The sequence below is a fragment of the Palaemon carinicauda genome, chromosome 4, assembly GCF_036898095.1.
Source record: "Palaemon carinicauda isolate YSFRI2023 chromosome 4, ASM3689809v2, whole genome shotgun sequence".
Classification (NCBI taxonomy): domain Eukaryota; kingdom Metazoa; phylum Arthropoda; class Malacostraca; order Decapoda; family Palaemonidae; genus Palaemon; species Palaemon carinicauda.
This window is the reverse complement of record NC_090728.1, coordinates 74,398,458-74,423,582: the sequence shown is the minus strand read 5'-3', so window position 1 is coordinate 74,423,582 and position 25,125 is coordinate 74,398,458. Positions and strand designations below refer to the sequence as shown.

The following is a 25,125-nucleotide window of genomic DNA, read 5'->3' as shown; positions in this document are numbered from 1 at the left end:
TTAAGCCATGGCGATCGGTAGGAGAGATAGAACTTAACCACTCCCTATGGTGAGCATTAAAATCACCAACAAAGACAAAAGAAGCCTTTCTATCTTCTTCTTGTATCGTAGCCATCATGGTAAGAAGACAATCGAAGATAGAATCATCCATGTCTGGATTCCAGTAGATGGAACACAAATAAAAGTTATGCCTGCCGCAAACTTTCATTACCTGAATCTCATGACATCCACATTCATAGCAAGACTTATGAGAAGCAGGGTACTCAGTCCTAATATACACTGCCATTCCCCTGGCCTTAGGGATGGCATCATGTGTCAACATGGCTTCTTAAAACCAGTTATAAGGAGCTCAGATGAGTGCCTCATGTTAGAAACCAAAGTTTATGAGCACAAAAGAATATCATACTGTCTGGACGCAACTGTAAGGTCTTGAATATTTGTATGAAGACCACGAATATTGCAATACAGAAGACGAAATTGACGAAATCTAGGACGTACTAGTCAATGTCTCCAGACAGCATAAGAATTAATAGTAATAAAAAAGAGACATACTTAAAAACTAGATCAACAAGAATTATAACAAAAACAATATGTACAGAATCATAAATAAAGTGATTGATGAAACCCATAGACTATAGTAAAAAGTCGGAAAAACTGGTCAACATGGAGGAGCCGATACACCATGCAAGGCTAAATACCCTCCAGGATAGCCCCTTCAACTGAAGTGAGGACAGTAAGGATGGTTTGAAGAAGAAAAATAATCAGAAAAAGGAAAAGACAACCTCTTGATAAACCACCAGGCATCCATGGCCCTTCGATTAAGCCTGCCCAACACACCATTTCAAAAGAAAACAAGAGGAAGAAAAAAAAAATAAGATAGAATAGTGTGCCTGAGTGTACCCTCAAGCAAGAGAACTCCAACCCAAGACAGTGGAAGACCATGGTACAGAGGCTATGGCACTACCCAAGACTAGAGAACAGTGGTTTAATTTTGGAGTGTCCTTCTCCTAGAAGAGTTGCTTACCACAGCTAGAGAGTCTCTTCTACCCTTACCAAGAGGAAAGTACACTGAACAAATTGCAGTACAGTAATTAACCCCTTGGGTGAAGAAATGTTAAGTATCTCATTGTTGTCAGGTGTATGAGGAAAGACGAGAATATGTAAAGAATAGGCCAAACTATTCTGTGTAAGTGTAAGCAAAGAAAAAATAAGCCGTGACCAGAGAGAGGGATCCAATGCATTACTGTCTGGCCAGTCAAAGGATCCAATACCTCTCTAGTGGTAGTATCTGGCCAACCTACTACCTATAAAATCTATATATCTAACTATCTATCTATGATATCTTTCTACCTACCTATCTATCGATATCTATCTATCTACCTATCTATATATCCATCTATCTATCTAAATATATTTCTACTTAAATACCTATCTATCTAATTATCTATCCATCTATCTAAATACCTACCTACCTATCTATCTGTCTATCTAAATATCTTTCTACCTACTTACCTACGTATATATCTATCTATCTATCTATCTACTTACCTATCTTATCTATATATCTATCTAAATATCGTTCTACCTACCTACCTACGTATCTACCTATCTATCTATCTATGTCTAAATATCTCTCTACATACATATCTATCTATCTATCTATCTATCTATATATATATATATATATATATATATATATATATATGTATATATGTATATATATACATTTATATATATGTATGTATTTATATTGATTTTTATTTATTTATTATTTATTATCTATCTATATATATATATATATATATATATATATATATATATTATATATATATATATTATATATATATATATATATATATATATATATATATATTATATTATATATATATATTATATATATATATATATATATATATATATTTATTTATATATGTTTATCTTTGTCATATATCTATCTATATCTTATATCAATATATCTATACTGTATATGAATATATATATATATACAGTATATATATATATATATATATATATATATATATATATATATATATATATACAGTATATATATATATATATATATATATATATATATATATATATATATATATATATATATACATGTAGACAGGCCCACCATGTTGTAACGAGTAAGTGATGTGGAGTCCAATTCTTCAGGTATAGAATATATATATATATTATATATATATATATATATATGTAAATATGTATATACATATATATGTATATATATATATATATATATATATATATATATATATATATATATATGTGTGTGTGTGTGTGTGTGCCTGCGCGTATGTGTGTGTGTACATACATACTCTACTTGAGGAATTTGACTCTACATCCCTGACTTACGAGCCGGTTGGACAGTCTTTATGTATCCACTTTTGACCTTTGCTCATACTTACACATACTTGTAACTGTTTAAATGAAAATGAATACCTCTTAATGGAAACTTCCCACACTTAAGGAAGACTCCCATTTAACTGATTATAAAGTTTGTATCAGCGTAGGAATAAACTACAAATTTTAAAAAAACATGTACAGAGTCCTAGCTATACAAACCTGAGTAATTCAAGCTAAGGTCCCTCTTCAACCATTCCACAATTTTCACCAGAATAGAATGAAGCTTACTGGTAACCATACATAACACTAACCAGAATAGAATGAAGCTTACTGGTAACCATACATAACACTACCCAGCTGTGGGGTTATTAGATTAACAATCATAATGCAACAAAACCCTTTTTCTTTTCTTATTGTTGTGGTATTGAAAATTTAACTAGAATTAACCTATTTAAATTACTCCGTGTTTGTATAGCTAGGAAAAATTCAAATTGTTTTAAAGATTCAAAAGTTCCAAGAATTTTTAGTGTTTATTATTTGTTTGACCAATAGAGGTTATTTATTTTACCTATTATTTTCAGATAATTTAACAAGAATGCTTATTTTTTTGCAGGATCCAACACTGAAGAAGTATTCGGTCATTATTATTGATGAAGCACATGAGAGAAGTATATTTTCTGATATTCTGATAGGTATACTTTCTCGAATTATTCCAATAAGACTTAAAAAGAAAAGACCCCTGAAGCTTGTGATAATGTCGGCAACATTGAGGATTGAAGATTTCACTGAAAATTTAAGACTTTTCAAGGATCCAAAACCACCTCTCTTAAAGGTTAGTTTAATCATATTTTTATATATATATTTTTTAAACAAAATAATTTTTCTAATACAAAGCCACAACTGATTGTGATTTTAGTTGCAAAATATTTTCAGGCAAACTTAATTGTTGATAGTGAAAACAAGGACCATGCTGAAGATGAAATTTTTATAAATCAAGACTTTGTATTCAAAGAAATTTATTTTTACTCCTATGTGGATACAAATCTGCGTCATTTAAATGTTACTCCCAGTTTCATTTTCCATGACCAGACAATAAAAAGATAGAATGGGTTGATTACATCATAAAAGGTTTCTAGGCAACGCCGCTGGAAGGTGGTGCTATACGATCACAATTTTATATCCATGTGTTACCCTTATATTGCTTAGCACAGTGTGTTTTTTCTTTATCATTGTTACTAACATTGCTTTAATTGTTTTGTGAGTAAGGTGTGTGGCATTATGGCTAGTTCTTCTTGCGTAATGCATTCGTGCCCCAGCTGTGATGGGTGCCACTGAGCACCTTCATGTGCTTGGTTGACACCGACCCGTATCCTGTTTGCCTCTCATGCCATGGCAAGAGGTGTTCTATGCAATCCCCGTGTGAGTACTGGAGGGAGTGCCTGTCCTCTCATTGGGAGAGATATTGTTTTCGACACAAACAAGGTATGAGAGATAGTTCTCTTTCCTAGTCTTCTTCCAGAAATGGTAAGGAACCCAAACTTGTTTCTGTGTCGAAAGTTATTTCCCACCCTCCTCCTTCGAGTTCGGAGCCCTTCTAGGTCCTTGGCACAGTGGACAACGTCCATAATGTAATTGTTAAGATGACAATTTTGATGGTATTCCTCCAGGTGATAGCTATGCTTTCTTGCCAAATGATTATGCATGCTCAGATCATGCATCTACTTCTCAGAGTTATATGCAAATGGAACCCCTACGGTAGCGTTACGTCTCCATCTTCAGCCTATCATAAAGACTCCTTGGTTGATAACCACCAACAAGCTATTTCACATAACCCTAAAGTCATGAGCTATTCTAACAACAGACTTTGAAATCCTCGGCATAGGTTCGATATGGTGCTCGCTAATCAACTAGGGACATTCTGACTTGTTTAATACACAAGTCTTGGTAGCAGAAAATGCTTTAAAGGGTATTAGGTCCTTAAAGTTGCCTTCCTTAGCCTTCTCACCAGAGATTTCATGTACACTCTGGCTCGTTTCTGATCCCACTCTTTATTGATGCGGACATTGCTAACCTGGTACCATCAGATCTTCCCTATGGCTCTCGAGTGGTTTCAATCTTTGCTGTAACTGAGAATCTCAGGGACAAATTCACCCTGAAACAATTTGAAGATCATTCACGGTGTTGGGCCAACGCCATATAATTTTGGATGTGCCAAACTGTCTTCCTTTGTTTTAACTGCATCCTTAAGAGACGCGATGCAGTATTAGCCAATGTTCAAAACTATTATCCCTGAGGGACGTGTTATGTCTCATGAACTCAGATTTTGTGGGTTCTCCATCATTTTTTTCCCTTCCTTCAGATTTGGCCATGGCCCTAGAGAAAGCAAAGAGATTTGGACAAGTTACTCTTGATGAGGAGAGCAGCACCACCTAGGATACCAGCCCCTCAACAACCCCAACAAAAATCTGCTTTTAAGCAGGCCCCCGAGCATAGTTGGCTACTTCCTCCCTCTGAGTTCTAACAACCTGGGAGACAAACCCCCAGACCCACCTTTGACTGTAGAGATCACCCCTCTGGTCGTAGAGGTTGCAGTTACAGAGGCTCCCCACTAGGGAGGGCATATTCCCCAAGTTAACACCAGGGGGGGGGGGGATGCCTGCAAATCCATTGGCTCAGGTGGCAGTCATTCGAGGCCAATTTCTAGATGGTAGAGGTTCTACTCTCAGGGTACTACGTCCTATTCATGGATTGTCCACCTCCTCTAACTCAGATTTTGACAGTTTAACAGTGTGATATGAGATTGAGTAAAAGACCTTTTCTTACTAGAGGAAGTATCTAAGATGCTGACCCAGTGAGCTGTGGAAGAGGTTTTAAATGACTTCCTCAGCAATCTATTTGTAGTAGAAAAGCTGAGGGAGTTGAAGACCCGTCATAGACCTATCCCATTTGACTCTGTTCTCCAGACAAGATACAGAACGGAGACCCCAGCCACCATTCTTCAGGCTTTTGGGAAGAATGACTTCTTCCTGACCATAAAATAGACCTGAAGGATGCTTACTTTCAGGGCCTTGTCCTTCCTACCTCAAGGAAGTACCAAAGGTTTCCCTTTTGAGATAGGATCTTTCCATTCAGGGGGCTTTGCTTCAGCCTGTCAACAGCCTCTCAGATCTTTACCAGAATCTTTGCTCTTGTCTCAGACTGGGCTTATGCCGTGTGCATCTTTCCTGTCCACCTTAGGTACTTAGGTACTTCCTTTCTGATTCTAGAGTCTAGGAAGCCTCTCCGAGAAAGATAAAAGAGAAGTCAATCCTTGATAAAAGACATTCATAGCTAAAAGATATGCTTTTACTCCTGTCAGGCTTCCTGACAAGGGAGATATATGAGTAGGCCTAGACCAGATGTCCACCCTCGCAGATTAAGTTATCACTGAGTGAAGAGCAGTCATCACTACCTATGAGTAATGGTTGATGCCTTTCAGTATCCAGGAGGAAGTCTGGACTCCTACGACCTCTCTTGACTCCAAAGTATAAGACTATGAGATCCAAGATGGACACCAGAAATTCTCATCTATAAGATAAAGGTCCTTGATACTGGCACGTCTCACGGTAAACCCGAGAAGACCTCCGGAACGAATAAAGAGTGCTGCAAGTCTGCAGACTAGGTCTCAGTAATTTTACTTGCTTGACATGTCTCAATAGGAGTCTAATTGACATCTCCCCTGGGAAAATTTAGTCAACAGAACAAGGACTATTTAGGTCAAATAGAACCGTTAATGCTTGGGGTTGTTCAAGAGTTTGAAGCTTTTCCAAGACTGCTTCTCCTTGAATACAGGCTGTTTGATGATTTTGAGAAACGGAAGTTTAGATCTATTTCTTGATCTTGAGGCAAGTTGAGATAGCTAGAACTCTCCTCCCATGTAGAACTCTCGACGCCTTTGTTACCGAGGTTTTTAGAGCTCAGATCTGTCTTCAAGGAGATTGATTGATTGATTGATTGATTGATTATCAGTTATCTGGCATCCTGACATTTAGGTCATTGATGCCACCTCCAAGGAGAACAACACCCTCTTCCTATCGAGGTATGAGAAGGAGGGGTTTATATCTCCTAAGATTATCATCACAGTCTGAGACAGGAAGGCAGAAGTCAGGGATCTGATTCTAATTTTTCCTTCAGCTTTACTATATTGCCAGCCAAGGAGAATAAGTCAGCTGCCAGGGTCTTATTACCTGGAAACCCAATTCATAAATTACTAAATTTTCGGGTATACCTTATTCTCAATTTGATAATGAGAACAGATTCCGGTGAATTTCAGGTGTACTTTTTCATGATTTTGTCTGTCAAGAAGTCCATTGATGAATAGTGTTTTGATCCCTTTGTTCAGGGATACTATGTATCCCTCCCAATATTGCATTTACAGATCAGAAGTGAAGTTCTTCATCTTGGTCAAGATCTAACAAGAAAACTCACTACCCCCAGGGGAAGTTTTGCCGGAGACCCCACTTCGATCACTTAGCATCAGTGGACCTGCCACATTTACCCTTTTCTGGTTTAGTGAACAAAACCAAGAATCAGGTTAGGTATTATCTTAGATTTGACTCGTTCATGATCTTATCTCTCAAAAAGGTTTGTGATGACCAGGATAACAAGCTACTCTGTCCTGTAAGAGCAGTGCGAGATTTCTGATAGGAACCAAATAGAGTATTCATAAACACTTTTTTCTAATTAAGAGAAACTATCATGATAGCCTATGCATCCTGAGGGAAAGCATTGCCACGGGCCCCCCCTCGAGCACATGATATATGTGGGCTTGCTGCAACCTTAGCGTTCCACAAAACTACTCGGTAGTACAAGTCCTTAAAGCTGGGGATGGGAGAGACAAACCACCTTTATGCACCATTATCTTGTAGATGGCACGTTCATGTCTTTAGACATCCTCTCTGCAGGTATTGTGGTTTCAGCACATCAAATAATTTAACTATCAGCTCTCACCGGACACGTAATTGTTCTTATCTCGGGCATCATTCATTCTCTGCATTAAAATGGTATAATGGACAATAAGGCGGAGGGTGATCTTGATTGGACTTGAAGCTCTCTATTCCACCTAATGCAAGTAAGAATGCTTTGAAGTTATTTGGTATTTGATGATATACTGAAATTTTATTTTTATTATGTAACACTTGATGTCATATCACTTCACCCTTTACGAGATGGCTACATTGTTTACTAATGATTCACTTTGATCTCTTGCTATTACTTATAGTAATTGTATCTATCAGAGAGGAATGGTATACCTCTTCAACTTCATGGAGAGTTTGTTCCTCCTAAGGGTGACTCCTATATAAATGACTCAGAAGTTTGTATCCGCATTGGAATAAACTACAAATTTGATACAATTTTTATTTTTCCTTGCTATACAAATCTGAGTCATTTATCAAAGTTCCCACCTCAATCACCCCACAAGTTTTTGATCAGGTGAGTGTTGTAAGGAGGTGATGCGGGCAAGTGTCCTCTTCCTGCATACGCTATGGTTGCCTAGCAACGAAGCATGGTGCAATAGAACCAGTTTTCTTTGATTGGCCGGTTATAGAAAACATGATTAGGAGTAACCCATATAAAAAACTCTGGTTTATATAGCTGTGAAAATACAAATTTTATTACATTTGTAGTACAATGTTCAATGTATGTACATCCATACCTCTCTTCATGAAAGAATCTCCTTATGGAATTTTCACACTGCAAAACGAGATGAAAATATTTCTATGACTGACATTGCAAAAAATGTTTCATGTTAAGAAAAGAGATTTGCCAGCCAGGCTGAGAATAAAATAGTAACCCATTATAAAATATTGAAGAAAATGGCATTGCACAATAGAAAATGTAGCTGCAGTCTATAGTAGGGGTAACTATAATATTACAGTACATATGGCACTGTATATTTTGTATATGTACAGTATTGTACTGTATGTATTATATTATTTTCCATTTATTATTACATTGTTCTAATAACTACTTAATTTACAGGTATTAACGGTAATTTTGTATATTATTCCATGGTGTGATTTCGCACAAGAAATATATGATTTCCTATAGCAAATAACGTGATTTAACCGATTTTGATGATCATTTCAATCGCAAACAAACAGATCAACCAATTCGGTTAGTTATAAGTTGACGAATTGGTTGATGTTATTACGGATGAAATGAATGAGAAAACCAGTTAAATCACGATATCTACTATAGGAAATCATATATTTCCTGTGCGAAATCCCACAATGAAATACAATACAAATGAACCATATAAATATTAACACTGTTGACATACAGTGAACCCTCGCTACTTCGCGGTTCGACCATCGCGGATTCACCACTTCGCGGATTTTTTCCATAACCCATATATATACAGTAATATATATATATATGTATGCATGTATTTATGTATATATGTAGGTATGTATATGTGTATACATATAAATATATATATATATACACACACACACACACACATATATATATATATATATATATATATATATCTAAAGTAGGAAGATGTGATGTAGTTCTAAGGGAAAAGTATGGGAAATATGTCTGGGTAATAAGCAAAGCTCTACCTCCAGTTTGTTTCTACATTATGATCAGAGATAAATGTAAACAAAACATTGGTTGCCATTTTTTATCGTGCTTTTTAGCATGTTTAGGAAATGCATGATATAAAATCACCTTTAATATTTGTGCCTGTTTTAGTTTAGGGTACTGTAATACATGCATTAAGTGTTCTGTACATTAAAGGGTAGTTTGTTAACAGTACTACGTACAAGGGAAGGTTTTAAAAGTCTGAATATACATGTTGAATAAATAGGTAAATATGGTGTCACTACTTCGCGGATTTTCACCTATCGCGGCCGCGACTGGAACCTATCTACCGCGATAAACGAGGGTTCACTGTATATACTAAGTTAAAATATTTAAACAACAGATGAAGGGGACGATAACATTAGCAACGTTACCAATGGTTGACAGAACTACCAACGTTGACGAATGGTACACAGTGTTACCAACGACACGATGACATTTCTAGAGATAGAAATGCTAAATATTTCCATACGTAAACTAAATAATTTTTCCATATAACTATTAAACAATAAGTAGAAAGTACCAAAAGGCCACAGAACCTAACAAACCCACCTAACCTTGCCTAGAAGTACCCCGGTCACCAAACTCATATAATAAGCATGGGGGAATGACTTACTTTGTTTCACAGTACTACCAACGGTGACGAATGGAACACAGAACTACCAACGACACGATGACATTACTAGTGACAGAAATGATAAATATTTCCATTCGAATATTAAATAATTTTTCCATATAACTGTTACACAATATATAAATAGTACAGAAAGACCACAGAACCTAACAAACCCACCTAACCTTGCCTAGAAGTACCCCGGTCACAAAACACGTATAATGGCTATTGAGGAATGACTTACTTTTATGAAGAAAACGTCGAAGTATTCGGTAACCTGGGAACAGAAACTTCTCCAATCGACACTAGTTTTCGAAGATATGTCGATACCATCCATGAGGGTCTCATGGTCCGAATGTTTATGCCAAAAGTGGATGGCACATAATATTATCTTCCATGGGGGTAGATGACTATTGTCCAAAAAAGTACCTTTATAGGCAGTAAAGGTATAACCACAACGGCGTTTCTTCTTAGTTTTACGAATGATGGATTCAGAATAGCAATAAAACAGGTGAATGACTTGCCTATAAGATAAAACAGAACGACTCTATAACTTGCTCCATCGAAATATACGACAAAAGAAACCGCACTTGTAATGAACACCTCACCAGCTCAAAGGTTACAACGGGAAAGGCATTGGAACAAAGGCTATGAAAAACCGCTAATAGGGATAAAGGAAGTGGGGGGGTAGGGAGATATCTGCATAGGCCTAAGGTGGTGATTGGTTAAGGGAAAAACAAAGAACTCTAGCGGGTAAACATGAATGAACTAAATACGGAAACTAGACCAGAGAAAGGATTTATAAGACACAGAGGAGAGAAAAAGAAATAACTAACAAAAATAAATAAAAACAATATAGGAAGGTAACATGGAATGAACGGTAAATAATATTGAATGGGAATATAAAATGAGATGATCATACCGAGAATTAACTGGATAAAAAAAATAGTCCAGAGTAAGTATTTATGTGCAACCAGGAAGAGAGAAAGAAATAACCAAACAAATAAACCCAATATAGGAAGGTAAAATGGAATGAATGATAAATAATATTGAATGGGAATAAAAAATGAGAAAATAACACGGTAATAAAAAGAGTAATTGGGGAGAGGAAACTCCTGCGCAGGGGGGGGGATATATGCGCAGGTCGGAAACTGATGAAACGAACGTACGTACAAATGGGAAAGGAAATAACCAAACAAATAAACCCAATATAGGAAGGTAAAATGGAATGTATGATAAATAATATTGAATGGGAATATAAAATGAGAAAATAATACGGTAATAAAAAGAGTAATTTGGGAGAGAAACTCCTGCGCAGGGGGGTTATATATGCGCAGGTCGGAAACTGGTGCGAACGGACGAACGTACAAATGGGTGCTAATGTTAGCAAGGAATGCTAACATTTGATCTACATCAGGTATGGAATGCTAACATTTAAACTACATCAGGCGTTGGCAGCACTGGTTACTGTATTACTACAAGAAATAACCTTTGAAACGGCTCCTCCCAAATATATCCAGTTATACTGTTTTGTATTTTCCTACGGTTATAATAAATACAAGAAGGAAATGTATAGAGAAGAAAAGGACTGATTTACGGTTATATATCGGTTCCCCAGTATGTTTTCCCCACCCAAAACCCCGAGTTCCCACTGGGGGTCCCCCGTTATCGGAGGATATAGATGTATATATATTTCTGAAACTATTAATTTGCGACGGGAACGAGTGTTATTTTCGAAGGGAGCGTAATTTTTCCTATAAGAAAAAGTAGTTGGAATCCTAGGTTACATTGCCATGGAATAAATTACAATGAAACCGTATTAACAGTTAGTTTAGGTATATTGAATGGTTCAAATGTATTTGGTTGTACAGTATTTCATTGTGGCTATACTGTAGATTTATTATAAGATTTAATGTGGTTTTTTGTAGGGTTTGGAACGAATTAAGCGATTTACATGTAAAATGTGACTCACAATACAAAAAAAATCACTTTATGAAAGCCACTCCAGAACTAATTAGTCTTGTGTTGTGAGGCATTACTATATTATAATATATGTATGTAAATTAATTCCAGAGTAAACAGAATTAGAAAAAGTTGCTCCAACAATATCAAATTTTAAATCCAAAATTACATTTTTTCAAGATTTTAAGGCATGCCAATGGTAATGTATGGCTTTTTTAAATTATTTATCATCATCATCTCCTCCTAAGCCAACTGATGCGAAGGGCCTCGGTTAGATTTCGCCAGTCGTCTCTATCTTGAGCTTATAATTCAATACTTCTCCATTCATCATCTCCTACTTTGCGCTTCATAGTCCTCAGCCATGTAGGCCTGGGTCTTCCAACTCTTCTAGTGCCTTGTGGGGCCCAGCTAAACATTTGGTGAACTAATCTCTCTTGAGGAGTGTGAAGAGCATGCCCAAACCATCTCAATCTACCCCTCATCATGATCTCATCCACATATGGCACTCGAGTAATCTCTCTAGTAGTTTCATTTCTAATCCTGTCCTGCCGTTTAACTCCCAATATCTTTCTCAGGTTGCCCTCAAATCTACTAAATCTATTGGAGATTGTTTCATTGTCATACCATGACTCTTGTCCATAGAGTAACACCGATCTCATAAACTGATATATAGTCTGATTTTTATTTGTAATTTCAGATTATTTGATTTCCAAGTTTACTTACCTAGCCATTGTCTAATTTGTTTTTTTCAATCTTTCACGAAACTCCAATTCTAAAGACCCTGTATTGGAGACCATAGTTCCTAAATACTTAAATGATTCTACCTCATTAATTTTTTCTCATTCTAATGATATTTCATCTTCCATTGCATACTCCATTCTCATCATATCTGTCTGTCTTTTATTTATCTTGAGCCCAACCTCATGTGATATTTTATGCATTCTGGTAAGCAATCATTGCAAATCCTTTGGTGTTCTGATAACAAGGACAGCATCATCAGTATACTTTAGGTCTGCTACTTTCCCATCACCAATCAAGTCCAATCCTTCTCCACCATCTCCAACCGTTCTATGCATTACAAAATCCATGAGGAGAATAAACAATATAGGTAACAACACATTCCCTTGGACTACTCTGCTGTTCACTGGAAATGCATTTGATAAGACTCCACTAACATTAACTTTGTACTCGCTATGCTCATGAAGAGACTTAATCAAATTCACATATTTTAAGAGGAATTCCATAATAATGTAGGATTCTCCTCAAAATTGACTGGTGCACACTATCAAAGGCTTTTTTATAGTCCACAAATGCCATCAAAAGAGGATTTCTATATTTTATGCATTGCTGTTCAACGTCTCAAAATGAAAATTTGGTCAGTGCAACTTCTACGTTTTCTAAATCCTGCTTGTTCATCTCTTAGCTTTTCTTCAATCTTTCTCTCCAGTCTCCTTAGAATAAACATATATATTTTTATAACAACTAACGTAAGTGTTATACCTCTGTAATTATTGTAATCAGTCAGCTCTCCTTGTTTGGTATTTTTACCAATACTCCTAACTCCCATTCATTAGGTTCTGCCTTATCATGCCACATTCTACAAAATAACCTTGTAAGTAGTTTGGGAGTCACTTCATTTCGCCCAGTATCATCTTGTCAGTTATTCCATCGTATCCAGAGGCTTTCCATATCTTAAGTGTTTTGAGGATAGGTTTGACTTCAAAAACACCGAATTCATTCATGGGTATATCAAGGTCTTCATCAGCTTCAGGTATATCAAGTTATTCCCCTCATATCTCCTATTCATAACCTCACAAGTGTTCCATCCAACGTTGGCTTTCTTCATCTTCTGTTGTGATAACATATCCATCTCTCTTTTTGATGGATCTATGCTTCTTCTTCTTTAACCCTGTTGAGATGTTTAAAAAACAAGCCCCACACCCTGAATCACACCTACAGACAATTGTCTCAACAAAACAAACTTTCCCCTTACGTTATCTAAAACCAGACTCTTAGACATAAGGACAAAACAAAACAAAACATATCCTTAAAACTATATATTTCTTACTAACTATAACAATCACTTAAAATATTCAAAAAACCAAAATAATGTCATTCACGAAACCTTAATACTAAAGACAGACAAACAAATCACCAAACCTAAATCTTCATAAACAAAATATTCTGTAAATATATGTGTGACCACGGACACCGTCGCCAATACTCAAAATAACCCTCACAAACCCGACACCGACACCATTCACAAACAGTACAAAAAAAACGCAATTAAAATAATAAATCACAGTATGTGGACACCGTTGTCCATACAAGGCCCCAGAGACCTTCACAGCCCACTGCCACAACTTATTGGCAACCGGTAATACCCCGAGTCCAACTACCACAGTCACTTCCTATATCGGGGTTAATTAATCATAGTCATCATTATCATCATCATCACAATCTTATTCATCAGTGGTCTAGACGGAAATTCCTTCATACGGGCGGGGTCATTATGGCATCAATATCAATAAAATCGTTAAGAGCAATCAAATCATAATCATAATCGTAGTCCAGATCGTCAACAAAATAAATCTGAGCAATCGTATCGAGTTCTGTTACAGGCCAAGTCGTCAACAATCACGTAAACACTCGAGGAACTCTCTCCCAAAGGAGGAATCGCAGCCTGCCAAAATAAAAAAAGAAAAACACTTACGAACACTTCTAGCTAACTGAACTATCGCACTATAATCAAAGATAAATAATAAATTGTTCCTATCATTCACAATCACGACAAGCAAAGATAAACAAAACTGTACTTACTCAGAAAAAATCAAAAACACTTCCACGCTGGTCAAAAAATAATAATCCAGCATTCAACCACACAACTGCTTCAGGACGCAGTCAATCAAAAAAAGCATTCGCTCCGAAACATTCACCACTGTCGTAACCTAACTAAAAAATGTAAACAAACAATCTCATTTGTACCAACAGTCTTTCTCACCACCAACGATCATTCTCTAACTACCACTTGCTCTTCGGCGCGCACCGCAGTCAGACAAACACACAAACACACACACAAACACACACACACTCTCGCGCGATCTAGCAAAACTAAAGCAAATGAAATTCTCTCTCTCTCTCTCTCTCTCTCTCTCTCTCTCTCTCTCTCTCTCTGGATTTGGCAAAAACAAAAAATAAAAATAAAGTAAAAATAAATCCTCCACATTCCTCCCCCCTTACTTTGCCAAATCCTTCTCACACAACACTTACATTATTTTTTTCATAACCCAGTCACAGTCGGGAACGGGACCTCTACTCCGAGTAACTGGGCCTCCATATACTCTCTCATTCACTTCTTCCTTATCACAATCATTCGCTACATTAACACTATTCCTATCTAAATCCCTATCATCTAATATATCATGTACAATCATATCTACCTCGTTCTCATCTGGCCCTATAATTACACTCATTTCTGTAAACAGTTCATCCATTTCATCAAAAACATTCTCAACTTTAGCAAAAGATTCATTCATGCTACTTATCATTCTCCTGTCTCTCATTCTTGCGTTATTCATTTTTTCTTTTACATCATCTAACGAAAAGCCACACACACTATAAGTATCATTCATACTCAACCACGTTTCATCTGTATTAATACATTTATCCTCCACACTCACTTGTACATTTACACCCTTGTCATACTTATTCGTATTCTTACCTATACCTATAAATTTCCCTTGCACTTTCTCCTCACTTAAAACTTTCAAACGCCTCTTTTTCCTATATTCAACTAACACTAATTGTTTATTTTCCAGCCCTAACTTCTCATGCATACTAGATTCATACTTGCTCATTTCCAACCAATTACTCATCCCATTCTCACAAACATTAATCCTATTCCTTCCACACACACAGGAGGACTCACCCAGCTGAACCCTCTTACACTCTAGTTTCCCGAACATCCTGTCTGATTTACTCCCTTCTTCCTACATACCCCAGCTACATGCCCATCTACACCACATTCAGTACACTTACCCCGTGGCTCCTTGCACATTCTAGCATAATGACCATCCTTACCACAATTACCACAAATCACATTCATACGATTACTCCTACATCCACTTGCTACGTGCCCAGTCATACCACACCGATAACACTTAATCACTTTCTCTTTCTTACAGTCGCTAATACGATGCCCTGTCTCTCCACACCCGAAACATGCTCCTAATGCCCATCTACATTCATTCTTCTTATGACCTACTTTCCCACACCTATAACACTTTTCATCACGGACACGGCTATCTGACCTATCTTGCGGCGCACTAGCACTCCTATCCCTCCAAACCTGATTCCCTTGCCTAAACCCTTCATTTGTCCTTACAGGTATTCCCACATTACTCGCCCTAACACTCCTATCTACTACACTATCAGCTACCCTCATCGGTCCTCTCATAACAGCATCTCTAAAACTAACAAATTCTGGCACAATTTCCTCCATTCCAGTTCTTACACTCACAGATTTACTTTCTTTCATACACCTATCCAACTCGTAATCCTCAACTATCTCTAAAATATCATCCCATGTCAATCTTTCTTTCGTCCACCTCATTTTCTCCTTCCGTTTCAAATTAACAAACTCAGCAACATTCTCGGGTACAGTAGCCAAAAACTTCCTCATTAACTCCTTATTCTCATTTATACCTTCATCCCCATACTTCTTCCTAGCTAAAGTTTCCAACCTACATACGTACATTGATATCGCTTCTGCATTCATCCGTGCTTCATCAAAATCATTCTTACGCTTATACTTAACACTCCCTTTCATACGTTTTACCTGCTCAATTATTCTCGTTTTCACACTTTCATAATCAACGTCCCCTACACTCATTATCACTCCATACATCGTCAACAAATACCCAGTCAAATATTCTCCTAGCTCCCTAGCCCAAACTCTTTTACTATCACCATACTTATCCTGACAATACCTCTCATACTCCTTGAAAAAATCATATACATCCCTACTGCTATGCTCATTGAACCTTTCACACCGAGGTACCTCTCTCATAAACACAGTCTTACACACATCACGTTCATTCTCACTGCTATCATCACTATCTACTCCCTTGTTACCTTCTTCCTCATTTGAATATAATGAATCCACTTCCACACTTAAATTCCTATCCTTAACCATTCCCTTCTTACCCTTTTTCTTACTTACCACTTTCACCCATTCACGATCGTCCCTGCTATTAGCCTGATACTTTTTCTTCTCTTTCTTCACATCACTTTTACCTTTCCTTTCATCTTTCCTCTCACCTTTCTGTTCATTCTTACTATGCCTAATTCCCTTATCTTCAATATCACCATCACTATTACTACTATCACTATCACTTCCTTTCCCATTATCACCTACCTTAACCTTCTCATCCACTATTAACCCATTACCCGAAGCTGAGGACACTCCTCCGACTGCACCTTCACCCATTATAGTTTTCATCATCCCCATGACTTGCCCCATCATAGCTTCCAATCGGTTCTCCATCCGTTCTTCATTCTCTCGCATCCTCATCTCAACACCCTCTTCCACTCTCTCTACAGTTCCCTTCAACTCCCTAAGCTCCTTCTGCATCGCCTCATTCTCCCAGTTCAACCTCTCATTCTCTACTAGCAACCTCTCTTTCTCAACTATCAACATCTGCTCCCGTTCTTTATAATGCCGCAATTCCTCCTCCAAAGCCTTTAATTTACCTTCCATTGTCGTTAACCTTAAATCTAAATCCTAAATATAACCTTTGTGAAAGAGTCTGGTTCAATCCCACCTCGACTGTCCCTGTTCGGGCGCCAAAATAATGTGGCGGGATGTTTAAAAAACAAGCCCCACACCCTGAATCACACCTACAGACAATTGTCTCAACAAAACAAACTTTCCCCTTACGTTATCTAAAACCAGACTCTTAGACATAAGGACAAAACAAAACAAAACATATCCTTAAAACTATATATTTCTTACTAACTATAACAATCACTTAAAATATTCAAAAAACCAAAATAATGTCATTCACGAAACCTTAATACTAAAGACAGACAAACAAATCACCAAACCTAAATCTTCATAAACAAAATATTCTGTAAATATATGTGTGACCACGGACACCGTCGCCAATACTCAAAATAACCCTCACAAACCCGACACCGACACCATTCACAAACAGTACAAAAAAAACGCAATTAAAATAATAAATCACAGTATGTGGACACCGTTGTCCATACAAGGCCCCAGAGACCTTCACAGCCCACTGCCACAACTTATTGGCAACCGGTAATACCCCGAGTCCAACTACCACAGTCACTTCCTATATCGGGGTTAATTAATCATAGTCATCATTATCATCATCATCACAATCTTATTCATCAGTGGTCTAGACGGAAATTCCTTCATACGGGCGGGGTCATTATGGCATCAATATCAATAAAATCGTTAAGAGCAATCAAATCATAATCATAATCGTAGTCCAGGTCGTCAACAAAATAAATCTGAGCAATCGTATCGAGTTCTGTTACAGGCCAAGTCGTCAACAATCACGTAAACACTCGAGGAACTCTCTCCCAAAGGAGGAATCGCAGCCTGCCAAAATAAAAAAAGAAAAACACTTACGAACACTTCTAGCTAACTGAACTATCGCACTATAATCAAAGATAAATAATAAATTGTTCCTATCATTCACAATCACGACAAGCAAAGATAAACAAAACTGTACTTACTCAGAAAAATCAAAAACACTTCCACGCTGGTCAAAAAATAATAATCCAGCATTCAACCACACAACTGCTTCAGGACGCAGTCAATCAAAAAAAGCATTCGCTCCGAAACATTCACCACTGTCGTAACCTAACTAAAAAATGTAAACAAACAATCTCATTTGTACCAACAGTCTTTCTCACCACCAACGATCATTCTCTAACTACCACTTGCTCTTCGGCGCGCACCGCAGTCACACAAACACACAAACACACACACAAACACACACATACTCTCGCGCGATCTAGCAAAACTAAAGCAAATGAAATTCTCTCTCTCTCTCTCTCTCTCTCTCTCTCTCTCTCTCTCTCTCTCTCTCTCTCTCTCTCTCTCTCTCTCTCTGGATTTGGCAAAAACAAAAAATAAAAATAAAGTAAAAATAAATCCTCCACACCATATCTTAAGTGTTTTGAGGATAGGTTTGACTTCAAAAACACCGAATTCATTCATGGGTATATCAAGGTCTTCATCAGCTTCAGGTATATCAAGTTATTCCCCTCATATCTCCTATTCATAACCTCACAAGTGTTCCATCCAACGTTGGCTTTCTTCATCTTCTGTTGTGATAACATATCCATCTCTCTTTTTGATGGATCTATGCTTCTTCTTCTTTAACCCTGTTGAGATTTCATTAATAATTCTAAGAGCGATTCTTACACCATAGCCACTTCCTGAATTTATAGCTTTGTCAGCCTCATCTGCTTTACTGTCTAAATATTCTTTCCAGTCTTTCCTGGCATTTCATTTGACTTCATTATCAACCAAAAACCTTCATCAATCAATTTCTGTCTTTTTCTCATTTTTATAGTATCCTACGTATCATTTGATATCTGTGGCTTTCTCCTTGTAACCGCGTGTCCCAAGAATTCACTACCAACTGACTGACCAGTTCAATTTTTCTGGTGAAAAAGACGACTGGAGGCTGCAGACCAGTCATCGATCTCTCCCCTCTGAACAAGTTTGTTCAACAAACTCTGTTCAGAATGAAGATGTAAGATACGGTCATCCAAGCAGTTCGTCCAAGGGACTTCATGTGTACACTGGATCTGAAGGGCGCTTACTTCTAGATCCCAATCCATCCGTCTTCAAGGAAGTATCTGAGATTCATATACGAGGAAAAGGCATAACAGTTCAAGGGTCTATGCTTCAGTCTCGCGACAGCTGCTCAGGTATTCACCAGAGTGTTTGCCCTAGTGTCATCTTGGGCTCACAGGAAAGATATCCGTCTTCTCAGATATCTGGATGACTGGCTGATCCTAGCAGACTCTGAGACAACCCTTTTTTGTCATTGGGACATGCTTCTCAAATTTTGTCTGGACCTGGGGGTTCGGATAAATCAAGAGAAGTCATTACTGCAACCTTCACAGAGACTGGTATACCTCAATATGATCATAGACACCATCCAAGCGAAAATGTTTCCATCAGGCGAAAGAGTACACAGACTGAAAGGAAGTGGCTGCTCCCTTCCTCAGGAAAGAAATTCTTCCAGTCTCTCGTTGGTTGAGTTTGTTAGGCCATCTAACCTCTCTCATCTGTCTTGTTCCAAACGGCTGCCTCATGATAAGATCCCTACAGTGGCAGCTAAGTCCGTGTGGAACTAACACTCAGATCCACCAGATACCCGAGTTCCTATAACTCAGGATCAGGTGACGGGTTTGAGTTGTTGGATGGTAGACGAACACCTTCGAAGAGGACAGAATCTTCTCGTTCCCCCTCAGGATTTGATGCTCTTCACAGATGCATCACAAGAAGGGTGGAGGGCTCACCTGCTGCACCATACGATATCCGGCCTTTGGTCAGTCAGAAAGGTACCAACACATAAATCTTCTAGAGATGAGAGCAGCTTACCTAGCTCTTCATCAGTTCCAACAGTTGCTGGCAGATCACTCTGTGGTGTTGATGAGTGACAACACCACAGTAGTAGCTTGCATAAACAAACAGGGCGGTACTTTTTTGCAGCCTCTATGCCATCTTGTAGTAAAGATTCTCAGATGGTCAGAAGAACATCCGGTGTCTCTATCAACTAGTTTCATTCCTGGCAAGAGAAATTTACTCGCTGACAATATGAAGAGAGCAACTCGGATAGTAGACTCCGAATGGTCTTTGAATTGTCAGATAGCCAACAAAGCCTTGACTTTGTGATACAATTTTTCGCAACGTCTCTGAGCAGCAAGCTTCCTCTGTAATGGTCTCCAGACCCAGACCCTTACTCTCTATAGCAAGATGTATTCCAACAATGGTGGGACAACATCGACGTGTACGCCTTTCCCCCGTTTTGTCTGGTGAGAAGACTGCTCAACAAAACCAGTGCATCCATAGATGTAATGATGACCCTTATAGCTCCGCTATGGTATCATGCAGACCTCTTGCAACTTCAGGTAGATCTAGCGAGAATACTCCATGACCAGATCTACTCAAACAACCACACGCGAACATCTTCCACAAGACCGTGCAGTCGCTTCAACTTCATGTGCCTGCGTAGGTCCTGAGCCTTGGTCTACCAGGCAAAATGGGGAGTATTCTATGATTGGTATTGTGGAAGGAATATCTCTCCACTCGATGCCACTATCCCAGTAATTGCCGAGTTCCTTGTATACCTTCGGGAGGAAAAACTCCTTTTAGTCTTGGCGGTGAAAGGCAGTCGCTCAGCCCTAAGCCTTGCCTTTTAAGCTGTAAGGAGTAAATATTTCCTCTTTGTCGGAGCTTTCTTTACTCATACAGAGTCATGAGATCACTTGCCCCCAGTCAGAGATTAGGCCTCCTCCTTAGAACGTGGTCCTCACTTTGAAGACGGCGTTCCTGCTCGTTTAAGCCTCGGCAAAGAGAGTCAGTGAACTTTATGGCCTCTTGTATGACATCGCTCATTCAAGGAAATGGGGGTGAAGTGACACTCAGCTTGGTCCTTGAGTTTATTGTTAAGACTCAAAATCCGGGGCTTTTGAACCATAGATTCGCCCCCTTTCAGATTGCTAGTCTTCGTTCTGTAACCAATGACCCAGATCAGTTGTTACCATGCCGAGTGATTAGTTTGAGATACTATCTTGAACGCACTGCAGCAACACGGCCCAGACTATTACCTCTGTTTGTTAGTTCAGGTAGAGTAAAGAGGAGGATTACCAAGAACATGGTTTTCTCCTGGATTCGCCAAGTAATCAAAAGAGCCTTGGTTCCCGATACTCCTCAGGCTCGCCATCCTAGAGCCCATGATTTCAGGGGAATCAGTACTTCCCTGGCATTCAAGCGCAACTTTTCCGTGTTGCAAGTTCTCTAAGCGGGCGTGTGAAAGAGACAACCACCATCACAGCCCATTACTTGAAAGACGTTACCCATAGGAGACTTGATACATTCACTATCGGTCCTGTGGTGGCTGCTCAACAAGTGGTTCAAGATATCTGTCTCCTTGATGGACAAATAGCAGTAGGTTGAGGGCATTGGTTACCCGGGTTAAGACGGAAGAATAAGAAGAATGTCTGGCTTTCCTTTCTTCATCTTCCCCTCCCTTAGAGTGCAGCACCATGGATCCCTCTGCAAGCTGACTTCAACCTCTGCAGGTGATTATCACTTCCCTTGTATAGCCTTGTATAAGTTATAAAATTGTTGTACTGTACATTTCCCCATTGCTTTCTGCGAGGGAGCAATGGGATACATCTTTTTTTCCTATATAAACTCGAAGGCGTTAATACAAATTGACAAGTTCTATTTTAACTGCATTGCACAGTCCGCGAGTATACTCACTTTGTTTATTTCAGTGAGGTGTCAAAGTTTTTCCTTGACCACAGTCATATACTATACTAGGTAAAACCGGGTCAATGTCCATACCGTATCCAGGACTTCCACCCACCTAAGAATGAGTCATCCACATAAGTAACGAAAGGTTTGTTTGTATGGGAACAAATGACAAATTTGGAGATAATTTGTATTTTTCCCTAACTAATACAAACCTGGAGTTATTTATATAAATTGGCCTGCCATCACCTGTCCCCCAGAAGTCCTGTCTGCTGTGAGAGTATATATAGAGGTGGATGGGTTACCCTCCCCTCAACCACCCCCAGCCTATCCGCTCAAGCGGTTAGGCAGGGTTGCCACCTTGCAATTAAGGTCTAATGGCTACCTCCAGCTGCTGCTGAAAGATAATCCACATAAATAACTCCAAGTTTTTATTAGTTAGGGAAAAATATAAATTATCTCCGAATTTGTCATGTTTTATGTATCGTGTTTCTTTGCCTGTTTATATATTTACAATTATCATGTTGTTATGCTGAAAGAGGCAAAAAGTGTCAGAGACAATAAGTAAATATGCCTGTAGAGTAAAATTTTCCCAGAAAATATGCAGACAAAATTGTATTGTGCTAGTTTTGTCTAATTCGTGTGTTGGTATTTGTTACATGCAGGGTATACAGTATATTTCTAGATTTGAGGGAAGGGGCTCACCACTGCTCAGTAAATAACCCTAAAATATGATGATTATGTTCTTATGACCCCATTGTTGATGGAAATTACTGCTAAAAGCCCATACTTATCCATTCTAAATTATATTCAACTGATCTCTGTAAGAAAAAAAGCAAACTGGAGCCTTTATCAGCTCATTTATAAATTTGCAATTGATATGTTATGGTTATGCTAAAAGGTATTTTACTCTATAATAATTCAAAAATTTAAAACAATCTTGCTAGTAGAAATTGCTGATTGAAATGACCCATAACTTCCCAAAATAAAATAATTACAACCCAAACACAGCAATTGAATGCAAAAAAAATGATGGAAATGCCATTAGACTCGACAATAAATGAAATATGAAAGAAAATTATTTTGAATAAAACTATTTACCATAGCATGATAAAATGATGATTCAAGCATTGAATGTTTCTTTTGGGAAATAAAAAAAGATGCTTCATGAGTTTGCCTCATTTGGAAAGCATAGACAGCAGTGTCCATCAACTTATAAACAAAAAATGGAAAAGATTACTTAGTCTGATTTTATTTCTTAATACTGTACAATACTAATATGTGAACATTTCACAAATTATTATTGGATACAGTTAAGTTAAACATCAGTTTAATCAAAATTTTGTTTACTGTCTCTCAAATACATCTGTTCATTCGTTCGTTCAACTGTGCTCCACATAAGGTGAGGCAATCTTGAATTAACGAGCAAACAGCTTTTTTGGATATAAACAAGATTTTAATAAAACTGATGTAAGTTGATGTTTCATTTAACTTTATTCAATAATAATGCATGTAATATTCTTATATTAGTATTGCATTAGGAAATAAAAACAGAGAATAAGTATTCTTTTCAATTGTTTTCATTTATAAGTTCATGGACACTACTGCCTATACTTTAAAGATCAGCTGATTAAGGCAAACTTCTGAAAGATTTTTTATTTCCCAAAAGAAGCAATGAATGCTGAAACTATCATTTTATCATAATATGTTAAATAGTTTTATTTGAAATACCATTCTCACATATTTACCATTAAGTTTAATGGCATATCAAAGTTTACCAGAGTTTAATCCATGTTACAGATGCATGATCATTTATAGTTTATAGTTTTTAGCTTTGTGGTGCATGATTGTACAGCTTGAGGAATTACTAATTTTTCTTTAGATTCATTTGGTTGTTTTTGCAATTTGGTTTACCTTTTCAATAACTGAATATACCATCTTGCTCTTACTATAAAGGACAGAGCTTTTCCCCTATTCCAAGCAGCTTTGCAGCTATAAAGATTTTTTTTTCACCTTCACCTACAGGTTGTTGTTTATATTTGTCAGTATATATCCTTGACTCTTTTTTCTAGAGCAAATAAGGGTGTAATGTAAAGATATATCAGTATTACTCTACTTAACTTTGTAACATAATTACATACATACATATTTTGGGGGGTAGCCGACATCAAACAAATGAAACAAAAAAGGGGACGTCTCCTCTCTATGTTCCTCCCAGCCTGACAAGGGACTCAACCGAGTTCAGCTGGTACTGCTAGGGTGGCACAGCCCACCCTCCCACATTATCCACCACCTATGAAGCTTCATAATGCTGACTCCCCTACTGCTGCTACCTCCGCGGTCATCCAAGGCACCGGAGGAAGCAGCAGGGCCTACCAGAACTGCGTCACAATCGCTCGCCATTCATTCCTATTTCTAGCACGCTCTCTTGCCTCTCTCACATCTATACTCCTATCACCCAGAGCTTCCTTCACTCCATCCATCCACCCAAACCTTGGCCTTCCTCTTGGCTTTCTCCCATCAACTCTTGCATTCATCACCTCCTTTAGAAGACAGCCATTTTCCATTCTCTCAACATGGCCAAACCACCTCAACACATTCAAATGCACTTTAGCTGCTAACTCATTTCTTACACCCGTTCTTACCCTCACTACTTCGTTCCTAACCCTATCTACTCGAGATACACCAGCCATACTCCTTAGACACTTCATCTCAAACACATTCAATTTCTGTCTCTCCGACACTTTCGTTCCCCACAACTCCGATCCATACATCACAGTTGGTACAATCACTTTCTCATATAGAACTCTCTTTACATTCATGCCCAACTCCCTATTTTTTACTACTCCCTTAACTTTCCCCAACACTTTGCATCCTTCATTCACTCTCTGACGTACATCTGCTTCCACTCCACCATTTGCTGCAACAACAGACCCCAAGTACTTAAACTGATCCACCTCCTCAAGTAACTCTCCATTCAACATGACATTCAACCTTGCACCACCTTCCCTTCTCGTACATC

General features: G+C 37.9%; 1 protein-coding gene across 1 annotated transcript in view; it reads left to right on the top strand.

Moving 5' to 3' along the window:
* The window catches only part of kz (putative ATP-dependent RNA helicase kurz), a 232,445-nt gene that overhangs the window by 109,030 nt on the left and 98,290 nt on the right, over positions 1-25,125 (top strand). Inside the window, exon 6 of the mRNA XM_068371772.1 lies at positions 2,984-3,202. Coding sequence (XP_068227873.1) covers positions 2,984-3,202 — 219 coding nt within the window. The remainder of the gene's footprint in view (positions 1-2,983; positions 3,203-25,125) is intronic.